Here is a 23,577-nt window from a genome sequence, read left to right as displayed (position 1 = left end):
CTCTACTGGAGTCAACAGAAATAAAACAAAATTTTTCAGCTGTAGCTTTAACACAGTGTACATTAAGAAAAAACAAAAAATATATATATATATATTTAAACCCACACTTTAGCTGAGATGAAACTTCTATTATGACTATAATTTATCTGTAGGATCCTGTACTTGTGGACTCGAGTCAGATTGCCTGGGTTCAGATTTCAGCTCTGCCTCTGGCTGACCAGTGGCAACAAAACAACAGCACAGTGTTGTGGGTTAACTGGCATAAGCCATGTGAAGTGCTTAACATAGTAACTGCTTTCCTCATCACCACCACCACCATCGCCACCACATTAAGAATATCGTTTTATTTTTACTTTATTCTATTTTATTGTTTAGTGAGGAGCTCTCAAAAATAGAGACTGGAGGATACAACATTGTAATGAGTTCCTTTTTAATCAGATTAAGGAAGGACTTTGACTACGTTAATTACCAGGAATTTGAATCATTTTTCCCTTATACCAAGCCCCTGGCTGTAACATAATATTTATCTACATCATGGTATAAAAGGTACGTAACCCATGAAAACCTAGGATATTGGAGAACTGAGGGGGCTGATAGAAGCATGTATTAAAATTTTGTGCCTTGATGCTGCTTTGGATGTTTACCTGTGTGCCAAGAAAACATTACCTGCTGTATTGTTGAGTAAAGTGTAAAAATAACACTGCCTAACATTTTGTAGAGCCGTTTATAGTTTACAGAGTCTTCTCTACGTACTCTTTGATTCTCACAAATCAACCTGCAATACAGTGTTCTTTCTATTTCCTGTAGTAGACTATTATCTTGAATTTATTAGTGGATAACTAGAAGCACTATATTAGAATCCTGTAATAGAGTCCTAGGGCAGGGTTACAAAGGTACGCAGAGTATTGTTCAAAATAACCTGGCTTATTTACTAAAGGTACCTAGATTCCTATTCTTTTTTTTTTTTTTAAATTATTTATTTATTTTTGGCTGCATTGGGTCTTTGTTTCTGCGCGGGGGCTTTCTCTAGTTTGCGGCGAGAGGGGGCTACTCTTTGGTGCGGTGCACGGGCTTCTCATTGTGGTGGCTTCTCTTACGGAGCATGAACTCTAGGGGTGTGGGCTTCAGTAGTTGTGGTGCACGGGCTTAGTTGCTCCACGGCATGTGGGATCTTCCCGGACCAGGGCTCGAACCCATGTCCCCTGCATTGGCAGGCAGGTTCTTAACCGCTGCACCACCAGGGAAGTCCCGTCCTACTTTAATAACATTCTTTTAGAATATCAGTTAGTAGATGGTTTGTCTTATTATCTGTTTATTTCCTCATTAATTTTTTTGACAGAACTTGATTTGTTTATATTTCTATTAAGAGATGATGCAGAACTGTGTAGGGATTTTATATATTGCTTTAGCTAGTGCATTGAAGTATTTTTAAGTTTTCGGAATGTTAGTAGTCAATGTTTGGTGTTTTGTTTAAAATGAAAATGTACTAGTAACAACAACAACAAAACCTGGGGAAATTGCCAGGGAACAATCTCCATAAGCATAAAACTGGTAGGCCCAAAGCCTTCCGTGGGTGAGTTATCTTAAACTTCAGTGAATCATTTAAACAGTTTCAGTTCAGAGAGAGAAGTTCCCTAATTCATTTTTACAGAGCCAATATAACACTGATGCCAAAAACTGGCACAGTATACGCATACACACATGAACAATAGACTAATTTCAAGACGGATATTTTGGTTAACTATATGAGGTAATATTTATTGTCTCTTAGCTTTACCAAGTCCTGTAGGTGATGTGCATTCTCTCGATCCTCACAATAAACCCTGGTACAGTATGGCAACTGTTTTCCCCATTTTATGAATAAGGGAAGTCTTTGTAAAGAGGAATCTCGAGAGGTTTGAATGAAGGAATGAGTATTGCCCAGAAACACAACTGTAAAGTGGCAGCGCCTGCATTGGAGTTGAGTCTTTGACTTGAGAAAGTCCAAAATCTTAACCATTATGCTAGGAGAGATATAAGAGATAAAAGGAACTTTGAATGAAAGAGAGAATCTGGAAGAATATTAAGTAAATAGCCTTTTATAGGGATTAAAATTGTGATAAATACACATTATTTTCTCCCTAATACATTTACATGTTAAAAAATTTTTAAATTAGATTCATGTACTACACTTTCAGTCAGGAAAACTGTTTATAAGTTAGACCAGTGTGTTGGGTAATGTGCACTGCAGCTCCTTAAGACTTTTCTGCCTGATTGCTAAAACTGCTTTTCATTTTCTTTTAAAATAAGACTAGAAGGGATAAGCTCCTATAAAGAGAACTTGAGTCAATCAACAGAAGTATTCTCATTTGCAGATAATGAAGCTGTTTTAATGACAGATTTTCAAAGTATGCCAGGAATCTGGCTGTGAAGAATCCTTCACAAGAATTTAGTGCTGAGTCCCAGAGACCAGCTATACAATCCTGGCTTGTTTTATGTAATACATTAATTCCTGAAATCATTTAAAATGCACTTTGGAAATTGGTAACAGTGGTAGCTATTGGGGATGGGGAACTATATAGAAAGGGGGACAGTAATGTTTTACACTCTTGGAATATAAATATGTTCATATATAAATCTATTCCCCAAAATAATTTTTTAAAAATGTACCACGGGAACTTGTATGAAGGATTTTAATTTTGACTCATTTCGTTCACCAGTCACCCTAATTTTGTACGTGTATATCCACATAGATGTGCTGTGTCTAGAGATTTTCTTTAATATTATTATGGTTCGTAGGAGGGGATGAAGGAAGACCATCCTAGTGTTTGATCTGGTCCCAGTCTCCTCCCCCTAACTGCTCTGCTTTCACTTCTGCCTGAGAATAGTGCTCAGAGCTGAGAGAACTAGAGTACAGTGAGTTGAAGGTATTTTCAGGTTCTTTTTCTCCCATCATATGGACCTCTGCTTTTTAAGCTTTTTATTGAAGTATAGCATAAACACAAAGATGCACAAATCATAAGTGTACAGTTTGATAAATTTTCACAAAGTGAACACACATATGTATCCAGCTTTTGCTTTTAGTTGGAGCTAAATGGTTGTTGCTGGGAGTAGATGGTTTATGTTTCATGCAGCAGTTTTCTAAAAGGACTCTTCTTACTAAAAACAAAACAAAAGGGACTTCCCTTGCGGTCCAGTGGTTAAGACTCCGTGCTTCCAACGTGGAGGGCGTGGGTTCGATCCCTGGTCAGGGAAGTAAGATCCCACATGCCAAGTGGTGAAGCCAAATTAAAAAACAACACAAAACAAAAAAACATGGTGTCAATGTACGATTGTAGTAAGCCAAGTCCTGCCCCCCCCAGCTTTATTACATATAACATTGTTTAAGGTGTGTACAATGTGATGATTTGTGTGTTTGTATATATGTATATATAGTAAGTCAAGTTTTAAGAGTGTTTATTTTTATCTAAGTCAAATATTGAAAGATTTTGATCATCAAAAAATTCATTGAATGCTTGCTATATGCCATGCAGTATAAGTGATGTGTTTACATGTTATTGAATTTTTACAACAACTCTAGAAGATACTATTATTCGTATTTTAGATGGACACAAAAACCAAATCCTAGAGAGACTGAATCATTTGCCTGAGTTCAAGCACCCAGGGCATGGTGTGCAGTCTGGCCTTAAATAGGATAATTCTGACTCTAGGGCCTGAGTAGTTACTGTTATATCCTGTTCTCACCATGTGTATTTCTGGTGCATTTGCTGCATGGTAAATATTGTCAGATTGTGTCCTGATAGAGTAAGGGGTGGGGTTTTTGTTTTTTACATCAAAGGTGGAGGAAGTCATTTCAAAGCAGTGTCTTCATAGGATGAGGCTTCGGGACAGCATTCTGATCGGAAGAGAGGGCACAAGATAAGTTTTTACAAGTGCGCTGTGCTTAGTTAGTTTGCCTGTTTTTTGGAATGGGAGATACTGAAGGTATCTCCCATACCCCACTCCTGGTATCGCCTTGACCGGAGGCAGAGAGATGGCATAAACTACTGGAAAGGTGCTCATTTAGCATCTTATCTTTAAAGAGGATTATCTCCATTGGGGAATTTTTCTTTTCTTTTTCCTTTTAGCCGCGCCTGCTGCAGGGCATGCGGGATTTTAGTTCCCCAACCAGGAGACCAGGAATTGAACCCGGCCCCCTGCAGTGGAAGCACGGAGTCTTAACCACTGGACCACCAGGGAAGTCCCTCCATTGGGGAAATTTTTAAAGACTGTTTTTAACCAGCTTTTTGTTTAGGAAAACATTTGGTAGATACTTCATTTTAAGCAGTTTCGTAGGCGATCGGCAGGACGTTTCACAACAGCGCGGACCAGATTGAGCTCTGCTATTGGAGGAGCTTGGCAAACAAGTTATTTGAAAGTTCTTTTGCTTTTTTATATCCGAAAACTTGTTGAATAAACTTACTTAATAGAGTTGGAATAATGATCCATAGTTTCTTAAGTATCTGCCTAGGGCTTTGGATCATGGTATACTGAGGAAACAAGCAAGCCTACTCAGGGTAGTAACATATTGTACTGCTTACAGATTGGTCACTTTCCTCCTCTTTTAACTTGATGGTGTTTCCACATATATCATCAGCCACAAATGGCAACTACATAGTGGACAATGTTGAAATTTGGGGAATTGTTTCTCTTTCCTGCTAACACTTGGTTTGATTTTTATTACTGCTGCTAAAAAAAAATTGTTAATTTTGCTTTCATCACATGTCATAAATTTACCTGAAATTAATAAAAAGGGAAACCGGTATACGTATTTTTCTGTCCAGACCTGTTAACACCTTCACTAAAGTTACAAAACAGTCAAAAGTCAGTTTTTCACTACAGTTTAATTTGCTGTGGAAGTAGAGGCTTTAATAACTCTGATCTTTAACAGATTTTAATTCTAAGAAGCGTTCCCTCTCTCTTCTCACCCATCATTTGTGATTTATTTTAGTTCTATTCCAAAAGCAAATGGGAAAATAATCTGCAAGTGCCAAATAGCAGAAGATCTCGTAACATAATAATACAACTGTTTGTCTCTTTGGATTACTAGTATCTCAGACATTGGCATAAACAATCAGAGTTGACTCAATTTAGGGAATGCAGTTTAGAATCTTGTAATTCTTTAGAGCAGTGGTTCTGACCCCTACATACTCATTGAAATCACCTGAGGAGCTTCAATAACATGCTCTGGTTACATCCTTAGATATTCTGATTTGTTTGATCCCATATAGGGTCAGGGACTGATATTTTTAGATGTTTCCCAGTATATAGTCAGGGTTGATAACCACTGGTAGTTTACTGAGATTCCCTGGTTCAAATAAAAGGTACTGAAGAGGCGATGCTTATTGAATCTAATTATTTAAATGAGGAGAGGGTTTAGAGCTGATTTAGAAGATTTGGATAAAAAAATTTTTTTGAGTAGCCAGCCAAATGAAATGTAATATTTTTGTTCGGGCATCAATGAAGTGTTGACTCCCTCATTTCTTAAAAGGAGGTAACAGATCTTATTGCTAACTATTAGAAATGTGGCCATTTTATGACTAGCTCTGACCTTCCTGAAACTCTCTTTTTAAATAAATCTTGGGAAGGAGTCTGGTCAAAATGATATAGAAAAACTAGGTGGATAAAGTTTGATGGTCTTCAGCAAAGAAACTTGAAGAATAATGTCTAACCTTAATTTATGAATAGTAACAAGAATATATATATATCTATCTTTACTGCCATAAGCTGCCATAGGGTAAAGGGAGCTGGTTGTCATATGAGAGATTTAAGCTAAATAAAATGGAGTCCTGTTATGGGCTGAATTGCCCTCCACCCCCAAAATACATATGTTGCAGTCCTAACCTCTGATATCTCAGAGTGTGACCTTGTTTGGAAATAGGGTCATTGTGGATGTAATTAGTTAACATGAGGTTATACTGGAATAGGGTAGGCCGCTAATCCAGTATGGTTAGTGTCTTTATAGGAAGAGAAAACTTGGACACGCACATATACAGGGAGAACACCATGTGGACACGATGAGGGTCATTTACAAGCCAAGGAGAGAGGCCTGGAGCAGATCCTTCCCTCAAAGCCCTCAGAAGCAACCAACCCTGCTGACACCTTGATTTCAGACATGTAGCCTCTAGAATTGACAGACAATACGTGTCTGTTGTTTTAGCCACCTAGCCTATGGTGCTTTGTTACAGCAGCTCTAGGAAACTAATACAAGTCCCAATATTTTATTTATTAAAAAAATTTTAAATCTAGGAAAATTCAGCATTTGGAATTTGGCAATTTTTTCATTTAAGAGGCTAGGGTCCATTTCTTTATATGGAATGTTAGAATGTGTGGTTATGAAGTTTTTAGGTTCCTGATGATTCAGTTACTAGTCAGTCAGTTTAGTCAATCAGTTTATAAGGCAGGAGTTTACCATGAGCCCAGATCGGCAGCTGGAGTTTCTGGAGCGTGTGTTTTCCTTCTGTTTATGGTAATAGAGGGAGAGATTCTTTCCAGTCACCTGAGAGGGGTTTCCTAGATCTATTTTGTATATACAGATTCAGGCTTGTTACCTAAGATTCAGAGTTGGTCTGTTTATTGTATGTGAATTAATAGCACCCTGGAGAAATTAGAGATGAACAACTTTGAATATATATCTCAGTGGACTAGAAAAGAGTGGCCTATGTTTTTCATGAGAGGAGCAAGTATCCAGAAGGAGAAGACAGTATGGCTAAATTGGGAGTGATCCTGGGAAGTCCCTGGGGACCAAGAGGGACTGGCTGTGCCTTCAAGATAGTTTATAATAGATTTGGATCGGAGAAGCCCTGAAAAAAGATAATATTGAAAGTCATACTGCAAACGCAGCTCCTTGCCTATTCTGTTTTTCTAAACAGAGCTAAGTAAATATGCCAAAAAAACAAAAACAAAAACCAATCCCAAAACAAAATGGCACCATGTTTAAGGCTGGTTATAGTAGGGAATAGGTAAAGAACATGGACTCTGGAGTCAATTTAACAGTCTTCCGGGGACTTCCCTGGTGGTGCAGTGGTTAGGACTCCGAGCTCCCAATGCAGGGGGCCTCAGTTCGATCCCTGGTCCAGGAACTAGATCCCACACGCCTGCTGCAACTAAGAGTTCGCATGCCACAGCTAAGGAGCCAGCAAGCTGCAACTGAGGAGCCCACATGCCACAACTAAGGAGCCCGCCTGCTGCAACTAAGACCCAACGCAACCAAATAAATAATAAATAAATACTAAAAAGAAGTCTTCCACTTACAGTAAATTATTTCCTTTCTCCTTGAGACTTCATTTTCCCATGTATAAAACAGATAATCTTATGTGTCTCCTTAATTGGATTTTGTGATGATGAAATAAGGTGGTAATCCATGTGAAGCAATGAGCAAAATGCCTGGTGCTAATAATATTAGCTAACAGCAGTAGCAAAGCCAGAAGGTTTGTGACCAGTTGTGCATGCGACTCCCTCCCCCAGTTTAGTCCATAAGAATGAGTAATCTCTTCTACTGTAATGTTATCAACAGGCAGTTTTCAAATCCATACCTTTAAAATACATCTTAAAAGCCGGAAGTGCCCTTGGGATCAACTGGTGCTCTTCTTTCATTTAAAGTGAGGAAGATAAGATCATGATAGTAGGATTGGAGAAGGCCTTGGGTCTCCTGGTTCACAGTCTTTCTTCTTTACTACAGGTTGCCACTCTCTAAATCACACAGCCACATGTCTCTCTTCATTCTTAAGTAACCTTTTGCTTCCGTGGAAACTATTTTTTTCTCTCTACTTTTTGTGTGTTTGAAATTTGTCTTAAACAGTTTTTAAATTATTTTAAAATTTGAACTGAAATTAAAAATGATTGTTTAACGCAAATTAGAATATGCTTGATTATCCACAGAGTGCCTCTGTTAGGGAACAAAGAAATTGGCAAGAGTGGTTGCTTCCGGAGAGGGGCACTGAAGTAGATGTAGCATTGATTATAGTGGTATATGACAGGGTGTTCTAACACCTGTACATCTAGAGACTAGAGTCATCAGCTCCAATCCAGTTACAGAGTAAGAGAATAGGACAAGGCAGAAAGTAGTAACACGTATCTGTAGTTCTTTGAAACTTGGGAACTTTATAGGTTCAGAAAAAATTTTGGAGATATCCCTCGTAATAGCCACACTCTAAACACTCACTACCCAAACTTAAGGAACCAAATAGATGTGGGTAGGGAGAAATACTTCGCTTTCATTTGAGGGCTTCTCCTGTGAATTGCATCGACCTGCCTCTGTCTCTGACTTAGTGGTGATCTTGGGTAAATTTTTTAACCTAATTCTTTATCTGCCAGTGGATAGAAATGATAAGCCCTGTCCTTACCTGGTACATGGAGTTGTTGCGGCTTAAAATGAAATCATGAGAATTAACGCAACTCTGGGCTCAGCCTTGTCAGAAGACGAGGAGCTTAAGTTTAGCTCTTAGGAGAGAAGAGGAGAAGTGCTGTCAACAAGCATGTGCTCATGCTAAGTTGGGTTGCATGTGCAGCATTCACTCTCAAAAAAGAGAAGGGCAAGCCAATGACTATACTTTGGCTACTCTATATGATACTCTCTCTAGTGCCTCCCTGTGTGTGTTTTACATTGTAATGTTTGAGCCTCTTTCTGTTTTAAAACTTATGATTTGGAGAGCCAGTTCCTTCTAACTTTCCTCTTTTCTGAAATAGGAAGAAACATTTTAAAATAAAGCAATCCAAATATGTTTTAGTATTAATGTTATCTATAAATTTCAGAACATAACATTCTTGAAGGCACAGATAGTATCTGTTTAGTACCTATGATACCATATATTTAATTTAGGTAATTAAATTCTTATATAAGAAGTAATATTTAACTTCTGTGCACTGCTACAAACATTAATTTTAAAAGATTGAGGCTGCTTAGTTATAATGAAATCATAAATAATATTTTCAATATATATATATTTTAAGAAACAGGATATTTACATGAGCTATCTTCCCATAAGATACTTATTAATTATGAAAGGAAAAATAGTAACTTTATGGTAGAGAAGCCTGGTAGACCCCACCCTAACTGAATGATCAAAGTTAATATCACTAGTAATGGGACAAAAAGGTATTTTTTGACCTCCTGATAAGATGTATTTGAAAGGACACAAGATTACTTTTTTTTATTCTAGCCAAAAATGCAGACTGAATCTAATGATGAGTTAATACCACAAAAACCCAAATTGGGGGACATTTTATGAAACAAATGGCCTGTATTCTTCCAAAGTGTCAAGATCATGAAAGACAAACTGAAGAACTGCTCCAGATTAAAGGAGAAGAAGTTGTTCTAGATTAAAGGAGTTGTCATGAAGAAACATGATATTTACTAAATGAAACGTAGGATCCTGATCTCAATTTTTTTCCCCATTTTTTGAAAAAAAAGACATTAATGAGATGGAGAAATTTGAATAAGGTCTATAGATTAAATAATAGTACTGTATCAATGTTACTTTCCTGGTTTTGATAATTGTGCTATCTTTGTATAAGATAATGGTCATATATTTAGAAAATATATACTTAAGTATTTAGGGTTAAAGGAGCAGTATGTCTACCACTTTCAAATAAGTCAGAAAAACTATAGATATAGAAATGATAATATAGAAAGAGGATGATAGACATGATTAAGTGTTAAAATTTGGGGAATGTGGATGAAGGTTGTGGGAGAATTCTTGGTACTACTTTTACAACTTTTTAAATTCTGAAGTTTTTTAAAGTAAAAGAGAAATGTAATGACATCTTAATCGTTTTTTTTTCCATCAATAGACGGTTTAGTGTATATTAGTGGTTTAGGGGATGATGGGGATGATGTGGTTTAGGGGTTTGATGGTGGTTTTTTTTCATCAATAGACGGTTTAGTGTATATTAGTGGTTTAGGGGATGATGATTTGCAGAGAAATGTTGCTATGAAAGTGTAACAAATGAACAGAACCCTTACCATATGACAAGTAGAGCAATATAAAACAAGTTAATAAATGTCAGCATTTTTACTATATTTAAAAAGTAATTCTTTTATAGATAGCCCTTATTATATAGTATTATGATTCATGTATACTTAGGTACATTCAAAACATTTTTTTATTTGGCTTTCACTTTTAACATTGAATTTTTTCATGACTAATTAACTGATTTTTGAGTAGGCTGTTAAAAATCCTCTCTGCCTCAGTTTCCTCATCTGTAAAATGAGATGGCTAGACTAGAGTTCTTCCAGTTCTCGACTTCCCTGATCTTATAACCAGATAGAAAGTGAAAGTTAATTTTCCCATTTGAATCAAAAGCAGTTAGTTGTGAAACACGGCCTGTGTGCCAAGTGACAGTGTAATATTTATTAAGCTCACAGATTTTTTTCTGTCAAAGAAACTTTTGCTGAGATTTTAGTTGTACATTTTATTTGTATGCCATTTCTTATGCATTAATGATGCTAGTTTTTTTAATTTAGTGAGCTTTAAAAACATACTTTTATGGAACTTCCCAATGAAAACTTGGCTGTTAAGACCCAAAATTGGTAATGAAAGTTTTATTTGGTCTTAGTAGATATATATTCTCTGTATCATAGAAAGGTTGTCAATATACAAGTAGCTGATGATGTGAAAACTGAATTGTGTAAAATAATTTGGGTTGTATTTAACAAAAGCAAAACTTTGTTAATCCTTTTTTTCCTTCGCCCCTCCCAGCTTGGCGATCCAGCTATTTTTCCTGCCGTCATTGTGGAACACGTTCCTGGTGCTGATATTCTCAATAGCTATGCGGGTCTAGCCTGTGTGGAGGAGCCCAATGACATGATCACTGAGAGCTCCTTGGATGTCGCCGAAGAGGAAATCATCGATGAGGATGACGACGACATCACCCTTACAGGTGTGTGTGCCTCTGACAGCACCTTCCTTCAGCATAGTTTTAGTCAGTGGGTTAGCCCTGTGATTTGGGGGATATAAAAAGTTCTTGACTCGGTTTTGAGTAACTCCGTTACCGGCGGAAGCTAGAGCCCTGTGGGAAGAAGGAAATGACGTTTTCTTTCTCATCTGCCTGTGCTTCATGGTGCTCGCTTATCTCCTCCTCCTTCTTTCCTAAATAGACAGAGATGAACGTGACGAAATAGAAGGTGTGTAAGAGGAACCAAACCAACTCGGTTCACCAAGTTTTCACTGAGCACTGTTTGTGTGCCTAGCTCTGTACTCCTGATAACAATGAAAGGTTGTTTGCAGGGCAAAAGATAGGAATATTCTTTTGTTACTGCTGCTGCAGGAAGCAAAATAGGAGGCCGTGACCCAAATGTAGGATAAGGTGCCGAGGTTTAAAGATTTGTTCAGTCAGAACTAGTAGGATATTTCACACTGAATGTAAGTGTTGAGGTGGTGCTTTGTTCCATCAGTTTTAGAAACTGGTGCATGCATTTGTAATTTTATACATTTACATTCATATATCTTGGCCAGAGATGTTGGAGGTGTTTGAGAAAGTTAATTACTTAGAAGCAAAGATTATTTGAATATTTATTCTTCTTTTTTTTTTTTTTTTAGTTTTATTTATTTATTTATGGCTGCATTGGGTCTTTGCTGCTGCCTGCGGGCTTTCTCGCGAGTAGGGGCTACTCTTCGTTGTGGTGCGTGGGCTTCTCTTGTTGCAGAGCACAGGCTCTAGGTGCGCAGGCTTCAGTAGTTGTGGCACGCAGCCTCAGTAGTTGTGGCGTACGGGCTTAGTTGCTACACCTCATGTGGAATCTTCCCAGACCAGGGCTCGAACCCGTGTCCCCTGCATTGGCAGGCAGATTCTTAACCACTGCACCACCAGGGAAGCTCTGAATATTTATTCTTAAATTAAAAACCAGAAATTAACATTAGTCACAGTATTATCAACTAAACTTGGACTTTATTCCACGCATTTCACACTAACATCCTTTTTCTATTCCAGGATCCTATCTTGAATCTCACATTGCAATTAGTTGGTAATTTTTCCTAGTCACTTCCAGTCTATGACAGTTCCTCTGTCTTTCCTTGTCTCTCATAACCTTGGTGCTTTTGAGGAGTACTGGTCAGACACTGTACAATGCCCCTCAGTTTTATTTCTGTGATATTTTCTCATGGTTGGAATGAGATAAACCATTTTGGGCAAAAATACCTCCCAAATGGCATTGTCTTCTTATCATTGTATCATATTAACATAGTAGATTTTTTAAAAAGTACAGATTTAATTCTCACAGCAGAAAAAGAAAACTGAAATTAGAGAAGTTAAATGACTTGCTTATGTCATGCACCCAGTGACTGAGTCATTGATAACGTTGATGAACAACACTTAGTTTTTGTACTGTCCTCTTATTTTTTACAAAGCATGTTCTCATATATTCACATTTTTGTTCAGAGCAACCCAATGAAAGTTTTTGATAAATCTATATTTGTTTCTCGCTTATCAATAAGACAGTTGGATTAATCATATTAGAGGTTTCAACTCATCACTGACTGTGTACTTCGTGTTTTGTATAACAGAATGACCACCACTATGCATGTATGTGTTGTGTAGCTAATGGGGTTTTCGCCACAGTGTGTTCTGACCTACTTTCTTGATGCCTTAGGGTAAGGCTATACTCTTTGTGGATTGGGAACCAGGGTCTTCCCTGAAGGGGTGTTTATTCCTGGTTTTAGTCCCTAAGGAAGATACTGGCCCTCAAAGAAGAAGTGGAGACTGGGAAAGCAGATCTTGGATCTTTAGGGGAAGGAATTATTTCTTCCTTCCAGTTGTTCACTCTCTTGGGCTTAGACTTGAAGATAGCTGATGATGAGATGCAGACAAGCTCCTTCCTTCCTGGAAAACAGAACTGGTATGGAATGGATCCAGAAAATAAGCCACATCTTGAAAATCAGAATTGCTATTTGCATGTTTCTTCTCTCTTGCCTTTCTTAACTTCCAACCCAAGCCTTCGTTTAACTCTTCTGTACTTGTTCGAGTCACGTCATGAGAAATGAAAGGATCTTATAGCCCTCCTTAGTCCAGAGTGGGGGAGGGGAGAGTACTGCGCTTTTGAGAAACTACAGGGAAGATGATGATGGGGATAGGACAGTTTATAAACTAATTATGAGACCTAGGTAGCACTTCAGGTGATAAGGAATATTGTTAACATTTTTAGGCATGATGATAGCATTGTGTTAGATTCTTCATCTTTTAGATACATATGCTCAAATACTTAGAGATAGAATACAGTGTCATGGATTCCTTCAGAGTAATCCTGGGGGTCAGGGTGTGTGTGAGGCGACCTTGAGCAGTAAGTGGAGTATGGATGAAAGATCGACTATGTTCTGATAATGATTGATGCTGAGAATGGATATGTGAGAATTCATTATATTATGTCCCATAATTTTGATTCTGTTTTGAAATTTTCAATAAAAAGGTCAAACTACTTTTATGGACTTGAGGGTTATATTAGATGGCAGCTGTCATTGATAACCCCTAATTTCAAATTTTCATGTTCATCAGAACACTTTTTTTTTTTTTGGTACGTGGGCCTCTCACTGTTGTGGCCTCTCTCGTTGCGGAGCACAGGCTCCGGACGTGCAGGCCCAGTGGCCATGGCTCACGGGCCCAGCCGTTCCGCAGCATGTGGGATCCTCCCGGACCGGGGCATGAACCCGTGTCCCCTGCATCGGCAGGTGGACTCTGAACCACTGCGCCACCACCCAAACACTTTCATTTTTATCATTTATTTATCTCATATCAAGTTTGATATAAATTTTAACCTTTAAAATGTATAATGATAAAATACTACTTTTATCTGTTTATATGTTGGGGTTTTATATAACATTTCCTTTGAAACAAGGCTGTGCTATAAAAAATTTATGAAGAGCTTTTGACTATGAGCTTTATCTATGTGGAGATCCTTCCATTACCAGTCTTGAGTCTAAAATTGAAATTATTAAAGGAGATGGACCCCTTTGGACCCCTCAGCCAGCTATCTGGGATCCAGCCCCACTCACAGGTGGGCCAACAGCAGCTTTTAGACACCCTTGACCCCACGGCCAGCTGTATAAGGAACTGGCCCTGCCCACCAGCAGGCTGACACTAGATCTTGGGATCCCGAGCCCCACAACTACCCACTCTAGAACCTGGCTCTGCCCACTTGTCAGCCAACACTAGCCCTGGGACCACCTGGGGTCCCTGGCAGCCTCCACGCAAGGCAGGACCTGGCAAACAACTGGAGCACAGGCCAGCCACACCTACCAGACCATCCACAATAGTTAGCCTATCACAAGAGAAGGGCCCACGCAGTCCACTAGGGAGCACCCCAGAACACACAGCTCTGGTGACCAGAGGGGAGACCACTGCTGGGATGCATAGGACGGCACCTACAGAAGGCCACTTCTCCAAGGTCGGGAAATGTAACCAACCTACCAAATACATAGAAATAAAAAGAGCAAGTTAGATAAAATGAAGCGACAGAGGAATATCTTCCAAATGAAGGAACAAGATAAAACCCCAGAAGAACTAAGTGAAGTGGAGATAGGCAGCCTGCCCTGTAAAGAGTTCAAGATGATGATCGTAAACACGTTCAAGGAACTATGGAGAAGAATGGGTGCACAGAGCAAGAAGTTAGAAGTTTTTAACAAAGAGTTAGAAAATGTAAAGAACAGCCAAACAGATGAAGAGTCCAGTAACTGAAATGAAAAATACACTGGAAGGAATTAACAGTAGACTAAATGACACAGAGGAACAGATCAGTGAGCTGGGAGACAAGAGTAGTGGAAATCACTGAAGTTGAACAGGAAAAGGAAAAAAGTATAGAAAGAAATGAGACAGTTTAAGAGACCTCTCAACAACATCAAGCGTGCTAGTATTTGCATTTTAGGGGTTCCAGAGGAGAAGAGAGAGAGAAAGGGGCAGAGAACATGTTTGAATACATAATAGCTGAAAACTTTCCTGACCTGGGAAAGGACACAGACATCCATGTCCAGGAAGCACAGAGAGTCCCAAACAGGATCAACCCAAAGAGGAACACATCAAGACACATTGTAATTAAAGTGGCAAAAATTAAAGAGAGAATTTTAAAAGCAGCAAGGGAAAAGCAACAAGTTACATACAAAGGAACTTGCGTAAGGCTGTGAGCTGACTTTTTAGCAGAAACCCTGCAGGCCAGAAGGGAGTGGCTCAATATATTTAAAGTGGTGAAAGGGGAAAACCTACAACCAAGAATACTCTGCCCAGCAAGGCTTTCATTCAGGTTTGATGGAGAGATCAAGTTTTACAGACAAGCAAAAGTTAAAAGAGTTCAGCACTAACAAACCAGCTTTACAAGAAATGTTAAAGGGATTTCTCTAACCAAAAAAGGTCACAACAAGAAATATGAAAATTATGAAAGGAAAAATTATGAAAGGAAAAATCTCATTGGTAAAGGCAAATATACAGTAAAGGTAGTAAATCAGCCATGTATAAAGCTAGTAGGAAGGTTAAAAGACAAACATCGTAAAACCATCTGTATTCACAATGAGTAGTTAAGGGATACACAAAACAGAAAGACGTAAAACATGATGTCAGAAGTAGTAAACGTGGAGTTGGGGAATAAAAATGCAGGGTTAAAATGCGCTTGAAATTAAGTGATCAACAACTTAATAGGTATATTGCTATATACAGTGTGGAGAATACAGTAAATAACTAGGTAATATCTTTGTATGATGATGTGTCTTAACTAGACATATTGTGATCATTTTGATCTGTATAGCAATAGCACATCACTATGTTGAGGAACTAACAGTGTTGTAGGTCAGGTGTACTTCGAAAACAAATAAACAAACTCATAGAAAATGAGATCAGATTTGTGGTTACCAGAGGCAGGGGTGGGGGGAATGGGAATTAGACCAAGGTGGTCAAAAGGTACAAACATCCAGTTAGAAGATAAAAAAGTACTAGGGATATAATGTACAATATGATAAATATAATTAACACTGCTGTATGTTATATATAAAAGTTGTTAAAAGAGTAATTCCTCAGTTCTTATCACAAGAAAAATTTTTTTGTGTTTCTTTAACTTTGTATCTGTATGAGATGATGGGTGTTCACTAAACTTATTGTGATAATCATTTCATGATGTATGTAAATCAGATCATGCTGTACACCTTAAACATACACAATACTGTATGTCAATTATAACCTCAATAAAATTGGAAGGAAAAAAAAGCCTTGTGGGTTTTATTGTTGCTTACAAGAAATTTTTGTATTCCATTTAATGAAGGGCAAACATTTTCTCTATATTTTTAAAAGCTTGTACTTTTTTTTGGTTTTCATTCCTGTTTCATGTAGGAGCCACCAATTTATTTTGTATTTCCTGACCTAAGCACTGAAGCTAAGTGGAGTAAACAAAGTTTTACAAATTAGATTACTGATATTAACCACATTAAACTTGCCTTACGTTTTTGAAATTCAGAAGGTAGCATGATTTCTATAGATAGTTGTGGATTGATTTCTATATATAGTTGTGGAATGATTTCTAGTGTATATGAAGTTTAAAAAGCAAGGGTCAGTACAGCACGAATGGTTACCTATTATTTAAGATAGGGGAAAGAATATAAATGATATGTATGTGTTTGCTTACATTTAAAAATAGAAAGATATGGGCTTCCCTGGTGGCGCAGTGGTTAAGAATCCGCCTGCCAATGCAGGGGACACAGGTTCGAGCGCTGGTCTGGGAAGATCCCACATGCTGCGGAGCAACTAAGCCCGTGTGCCACAACTACTGAGCCTGTGCTCTAGAGCCCATGAGCCACAACTACTGAGCCCGCGTGCTGCAACTACTGAAACCCACATGCCTAGAGCCCGTGCTCCACAGCAAGAGAAGCCACAGCAATGAGAAGCCCGCACACCGCAGCAAAGAGTAGCCCCTGCTCTCCACAACTAGAGAAAGTCCGCGCCCAGCAATAAAGACCCAACACAGCCAAAAATAAATAAAATAAATAAATTTTAAAATAGAAAGATAAAAGCAAAAGCTAATAAAAATATTTTAAACTTAGTGGTCACTTTTTTTTTCTTAAACACTTATTTATTTGGTTGCGCCGGGTCTTAGTTGCGGTACGAGGGATCTTTTAGTTGTAGCATGCAGGATCTTTAGTTGTGGCATGCGGGCTCTTAGTTGGGGCATGCGGGATCTAGTTTCCCGACCAGGGCAGGGGTCGAACCTCGGCCCCCTGCATTGGGAGCATAGAGTTTTAACCACTGGACTACCAGGGAAGCCCCAGTGGTCACTTTTGAAAGATCCCATTTATTATTCTGAAAATCAGTAAATAACGGAAAAAGAACCAAGCGTTTAATTTGCCTTTATTGTATGAACCGTAGCTCAGGGTAACCAGATAGTTTATGACAAAGTTCTTCCTTATAGAGAATTCTAGCTAATAAATGCTAGAGGAATGATAAGATTAGAATTATCACCATTTTGAAATCCCTAATGAAACAGTGCTTCTAGGTAACTATCATCAGTAACTTCTAAAGCCATTAGGTAAAAGGCTGATGGAGAATTTTATGCTGGATAGATCAGGTTGACAACACCTGAACCTGCTTCTCAATCCTCGAAGTACTGAAGAAGACCCACCTACCTTCAAAAGGCCCATTGAATCACACAGCATCACCTTTGAAGTATTCTTGCCAAAGAATTGAATGCGAATCAAATCAATCTTCTAGATGTAACTACCAGTTTACGGGAAATACACGGGGGGAGGGATATGGTAAGTGACACCACAGATATATAATCAGCAAAATTTAGAATGTGGGAAACTACAAACAGATGACCCTGTTTCTCCTAAGATAAACAACAAAAATGGAAAAAAGCCAAATACTAAGGAAGGTACGTGCCACCAAATGTAATGCATGAACTTTGTTTGAAATCTGGTTAACAAACCAACTTTTTCAGATTAAAAAAAATCTGAGACAGAAATTTCAATATTAAGTGGATATCTGATTTAAAGAGTGATTTTTAAAAGATGTGATCATGGTATTGTCCATATACTGTAATATTTACGATTGAATGATAGGCTCTCTGGGGTTCACTTTGAAATAATCCCGTGTCTGTGTTGGGCCAGGGAGTATAGATTAAGGAAGATTGACTGTTAAGCATTGAAGCTGGGCCCTTGATACATTCAGTTCATTATAAATATGATTTCCTATATGTTTGTATATGTTTGAAATTTTTCATTATAAAAAGCTTGATAAAGAAGTGATTTGAAATTCTCATTGTATTTCCTTAATTGATAGGCAACTGAATAGATATACATACTAATTTTATCATTTTCATCGACCCAGTAGACTTTAAAATATTTATAAAACTTATTTATATAAATGAACATTTAGAGTTATATAAATGTTTAGAAGATGGTAATTAATTATGGAGCTACCTGTGCCTTACTTGCCTGATTTTTTCAAAAATTTAGTTTTAGAAGGATATTTTCTTCTATTCATAGAATTTCAAAGCCTTGACAGAGGAGCAATATGCTTTTCTTCTTTTTTTTTTTTAAATAAACTTATATATTTATTTATTTTTGGCTGCCTTGGGTCTTCGTTGTTGGGTCTTCGTTGCTGTGCGCGGGCTTTCTCTAGTTGCGGTGAGTGGGGGCTACTCTTCATTGCCATGCGTGGACTTCTCATTGCGTTGGCTTCTCTTGTGGCAGAGCTTGGGCTCTAGGCGCGCAGGCTTCAGTAGTTGTGGCTTGCGGGCTGTAGAGCACAGGTTCAATAGTTGTGGCGCACAGGCTTAGTTGCTCCAGGGCATGTGGGCTCTTCCTGGACCAGGGCTCAAACCCGTGTGTCCTGCATTGGCAGGCAGATTCTCAACCACTGCGCCACCAGGGAAGTCCTGCAATATGCTTTTCTACTATGCCTTAAATCTACAAGATTTTAAATAGGAGGCTTAAGGTTTTAAGAGTAAGTGTTACAATGCCTTATTTTAGTCATTTTGCTAGACTTTTTGAAGTATTTATCTTTTCTGGTTTTAACTATTATGGAGGAATTGGACTTTTAAGCACTTTTTAAAAAAAATTCTTTTAACGTTTTTCTTGGAGTATAATTGCTTTACAATGGAGTGTTAGTTTCTGCTTTATAAAAAAGTGAATCAGTTATACATATACATATATCCCTGTATCTGGCCTCTTGCGTCTCCCTCCCTCCCTCCCACCCTTCTAGGTGGTCACAAAGCACTGAGCTGATCTCCTTGTGCTCTGCGACTGCTTCCCACTAGCTATTTTACGTTTGGTAGTGTATATATGTCTATATATACACTACCACTCTCTCACTTTGTCTCAGCTTATCACTTTGTCCCAGCTTACCCTTCCTCCTCCCCGTGTCCTCAAGTCCATTCTCTAGTAGGTCTGCGTCTTTATTCCCGTCTTGCCCCTAGGTTCTTCATGACCGTTTTTTTTTTTTTTTTAGATTCCATATATATGTGTTAGCATACGGTATTTGTTTTTCTCTTTCTTACTTCACTCTGTATGACAGACTCTAGGTCCATCCACCTCACTACAAATAACTCAATTTCGTTTCTTTTTATGGCTGAGTAATATTCCATTGTATATATGTGCCACATCTTCTTTATCCATTCATCTGTCGATGGACACTTAGGTTGCTTCCATGTCCTGGCTATTGTAAATAGAGCTGCAGTGAACATTGTGGTACATGACTCTTTTTTTTTTTTAATTTTTTTTAATTTAATTTATTTTTTTATGCAGCAGGTTCTTATTAGTCATCCATTTTATACACATCAGTGTTTACATGTCAATCCCAATCCCCCAATTCATCACACCACCACCACCTCCCCCCTGCCGCTTTGCCCGCTTGGTGTCCATACGTTTGTTCTCTACATCTGTGTCTCAATATCTGCCCTGCAAACCGGTTCATCTGTACCATTTTTCTAGGTTCCACGTATATGCGTTAATATACGATATTTGTTTTTCTCTTTCTGACTTACTTTACTCTGTATGACACTCTCCAGATCCATCCACGTCTCTACAAATGACCCAATTTTGTTCCTTTTTATGGCTAATATTCCATTGTATATATGTACCACATCTTTATCCGTTCGCCATGACTCTTTTTGAATTATGGTTTTCTCGGGGTATATGCCCAGTTGTGGGATTGCTGGGTCGTATGGTAGTACTATTTTTAGTTTTTTAAGGAGCCTCCATACTGTTCTCCATTGTGGCTGTATCAATTTACATTCCCACCAACATTGCAAGAGGGTTCCGTTTTCTCCACAACCTCTCCAGCATTTATTGTTTGTAGATTTTTTTTTTTTGCGGTAAGCGGGCCTGTCACTGTGTGGCCTCTCCCGTTGCGGAGCACAGGCTCCGGACGCGCAGGCTCAGCGGCCATGGCTCACGGGGCTAGCCGCTCCGCGGCATGTGGGATCTTCCCGGACCGGGGCACGAACCCCTGTCCCCTGCATCGGCAGGCAGACTCTCAACCACTGCGCCACCAGGGAAGCCCTGTTTGTAGATTTTTTTGATGATGGCCATTCTGACCAGTGTGAGATGATATCGCATTGTAGTTTTGATTTGCATTTCTCTAATGATTAATGATGTTGAGCATTCTTTCATGTGTTTGTTGGCAATCTGTATATCTTCTTTGGAGAAATGTCTGTTTAGGTCTTCTGCCCATTTTTGGATTGGGTTGTTTTTTTGTTTTTGGTTTTTTATTTTGCAGTACGCGGGCCTCTCACTGTTGAGGCCTCTCCCGTTGCGGAGCACAGGCTCCGGATGCGCAGGCTCAGCGGCCATGGCTCACGGGCCCAGCCACTCCGCAGCATGTGGGATCTTCCCGGACCGGGGCACGAACTCGTGTCCCCCGCATCGGCAGGCGGACTCTCAACCACTGCGCCACCAGGGAAGCCCTGTTTGTTTTTTTGATATTGAGCTGCATGAGCTGCTTGTAAATTTTGGAGATTAATCCTTTGTCAGTTAAGCACTTGTTTTTGATAGAATATATAATTAAAATTTAATTGATTTATTTTTCATTATAATTAGGGGAAGTAGTTTCCTAACGAAGACTGTGAATCTCCTAATGAAGTTTTGTGTATCTTGGTATGAAAATGAAAAGGACACCTACTTTTAGAATTAAAAAACTAGTCAAAAATATATTCAGGTGCTCTAGAGTGCTTTTTGTAGTAACTCAGAAATGTGAGCACTGGCCTTAAGAGGAAAAGCTTAAAGCCTTTAAAAGAGGAAGACTCTATAAGGGTTAAATTGCTGTTAGAGAAATCCAGGCTAGATTAAAATCCTTGCCTCTTTTTATGTTGGCTGTCTTCTTGTTCCTTATCCTCCCTGTGACCTATAGATGTTTGGGTTCAAAGATATTAGCGGAGGGAATGGAGCCCAGAATGTTGGAATTCTGCAGATACATCTTTCATATCTGGAAGAAGGAGGTTCTCTTCTGGCTTGGCAGGTTGTGGGTACTCCCAGTGTTAGCCAGTATTTTATGAGAGAAAATGTGCTTTGTTGGGAGTTTTTCCTAATTGAGAGGAGCTGACTAGTATATAATCCAAGATCCAGAACTTCTTTGAAAGCATCATTCAGGAATTGTCTCTGATCTCTGCTCCTTCAGCAGACCATGCCTTCCATTCCTATTGTGGGATTCCTCCCTTGGGGAGGCAGTCAGCCACATTAGTCTATTTGTAAAGCAAATTACTTAATATGCTGTTATTATAATAATCTTTAGCTGTTACACATTTTGCTTTCTAATGGTATAGACTAATTATCTCATTTTCTTTAAATGCATAACACTTCTTCTCATGCCCTTGCTTCTACTATTATTCTTGCTTTAATTTCTCTCTCTTCCTCTCAAAGTATTTAAATCCTAGCTATCTTAAATGACTCAGCCTAAACCCATCTCTTCAGGAAGCCTTCCTAACTTATAATGATATACAGTGCCTGTAGTCAGTCTGCTCTATACTGTAAAACTGATCACTTTGTTATTTTCTTAGACAGTATCTAAGTATCTGTTACCAATAGATAAGGAAAAAGGTCATGTCCTATACTATTGTATCTTCCACATTTCCTTGTACAGTTACTTAAGAGTGATAGTCATTCAATATTTTTGCCAGCTGGGGATTTGCAATCAACGAAGAATTTTGTAGATTCTTGGAAATCTTCAGTCTAAAAGAGAGTGTGAACTGTTTAGGAAATATTTAGGATAATAAATGTTATAATATTCTAATGGAAAGTTAAGGTAAATTTCAAAGAACTACAGATTTCTTGGAAATCTGGTTATAATCTTAATAATGAAGAGGAAAATGATTTTGTTGCTTCTCTGAATTGAATAGGAATAGGGAGAGGACAGTGTATAAATGATCACTTTCATTCATTTGATTGAGAAAAAGAACTTTTGCTTTAAGTACTACGTTTATATTTACTTTCTAATGTTTTGTAAAATTAAAAGGCTTATATTCATTGAGTTATAAACTATCAGTCCAACCCTGAATCTGAAAACCATGATTTTATTTATATATATATATTTTCAAACTTTAAAAAATAACATGTATAATTTTGTCAGTATTGAGGGGAAAATGTAGCAAGTAAGTACAAGGGATTATGGATGATAAATACCACATTCAGGAAACTTGAGTTTATCCATGCAAAGAGAGCATTGGTAGCTCTATTTAGTTTCTTGGTGCTGATCCTAGAACTGAGGGGCTAAAAGCCATTCAAGGAATTCGCTGTGCAGCTATTTCGGACACCTCTCTGGGATGCAGAGAAGTGTCTAGTGTCTAGCATGTATTTGGATTAATTTTCATTTGTATTTTAATATTTTTAAAGAACAAAAAAATAACTTGGACTAGGCACAGTTCACAGTAGGGAAATTAGTGTTCTATGTTACGCATTAGAGAAGAAAGGTACCAGAATACTATAATTATCAAAGAGTGTTTAGATTCTAATCATGTGACTACGACTAAAACTTTTGGTGATGATGGCAATTCACTAATTATAGAAGAATGGAAGAAGATTCAGAAATTAACAGAGACTCATATTCATTCCTGTGAGTGAACTAAGAGTATTGCAATCAGTGTTAGAGCTGAAAGGGACCTAAAACTATCAACCCAGTCGTTTTAAAGTATGGAGTCAACAGAAACAGCATGACCTGCCCAGTGACATCTTAGTTTATTATTCATGTAAATACAAGAATTATCAGAAATGACTGGTGTTTTCCTCCTAGAGTACGAGTTCTATTTTGCTTACTTTTTAATCTCCCAGTGTCTTGCAGAGGTTTTTGGTTGTTGTTGTTGTTATTTTTAATAAAACCCCCGCATCTTGCAAAGTTTTAAATGAGAAATAGTGATTTTCAGTATAGATTTTATATGTTGAGACAAACTATTGTTACCAACCAGAGTATTAAGTGATGTATCCTGGTTCAAGAGATGAGAATCAATGCTTTTTAATTCATTAATTTATTTATGTATTTATTTATTTACTTAGGCCATGCCACACGGCTTATGGGATCTTAGGTCCCCGGCCAGGGATTGAACCTGGGCCCCTGGCAGTGAAAGTGCTGAGTCCCAGCCACTGGACCACCAGGGAATTTCCGAAT

General features: G+C 38.2%; 1 protein-coding gene across 11 annotated transcripts in view; it reads left to right on the top strand.

Moving 5' to 3' along the window:
- ELF1 (E74 like ETS transcription factor 1) overlaps window positions 1-23,577 on the top strand; it is a 104,938-nt gene that overhangs the window by 62,327 nt on the left and 19,034 nt on the right. For all 11 annotated transcript variants that reach the window (XM_089899484.1, XM_089899480.1, XM_089899485.1 and 8 more), the window contains one exon: window positions 10,719-10,899. In XM_089899484.1, the coding sequence (XP_089755610.1) occupies window positions 10,719-10,899 (181 nt within the window). The remainder of the gene's footprint in view (window positions 1-10,718; window positions 10,900-23,577) is intronic.

Source organism: Delphinapterus leucas, chromosome 18 (genome assembly GCF_059928025.1).
Source record: "Delphinapterus leucas isolate spDelLeu-1000000601 "Yukka" chromosome 18, BTC_Dleu_Yukka2, whole genome shotgun sequence".
In the NCBI taxonomy this organism is placed as follows: domain Eukaryota; kingdom Metazoa; phylum Chordata; class Mammalia; order Artiodactyla; family Monodontidae; genus Delphinapterus; species Delphinapterus leucas.
The sequence above is the reverse complement of the archived record's forward strand: the minus strand, read 5'-3'. Positions and strand labels throughout refer to the sequence as shown.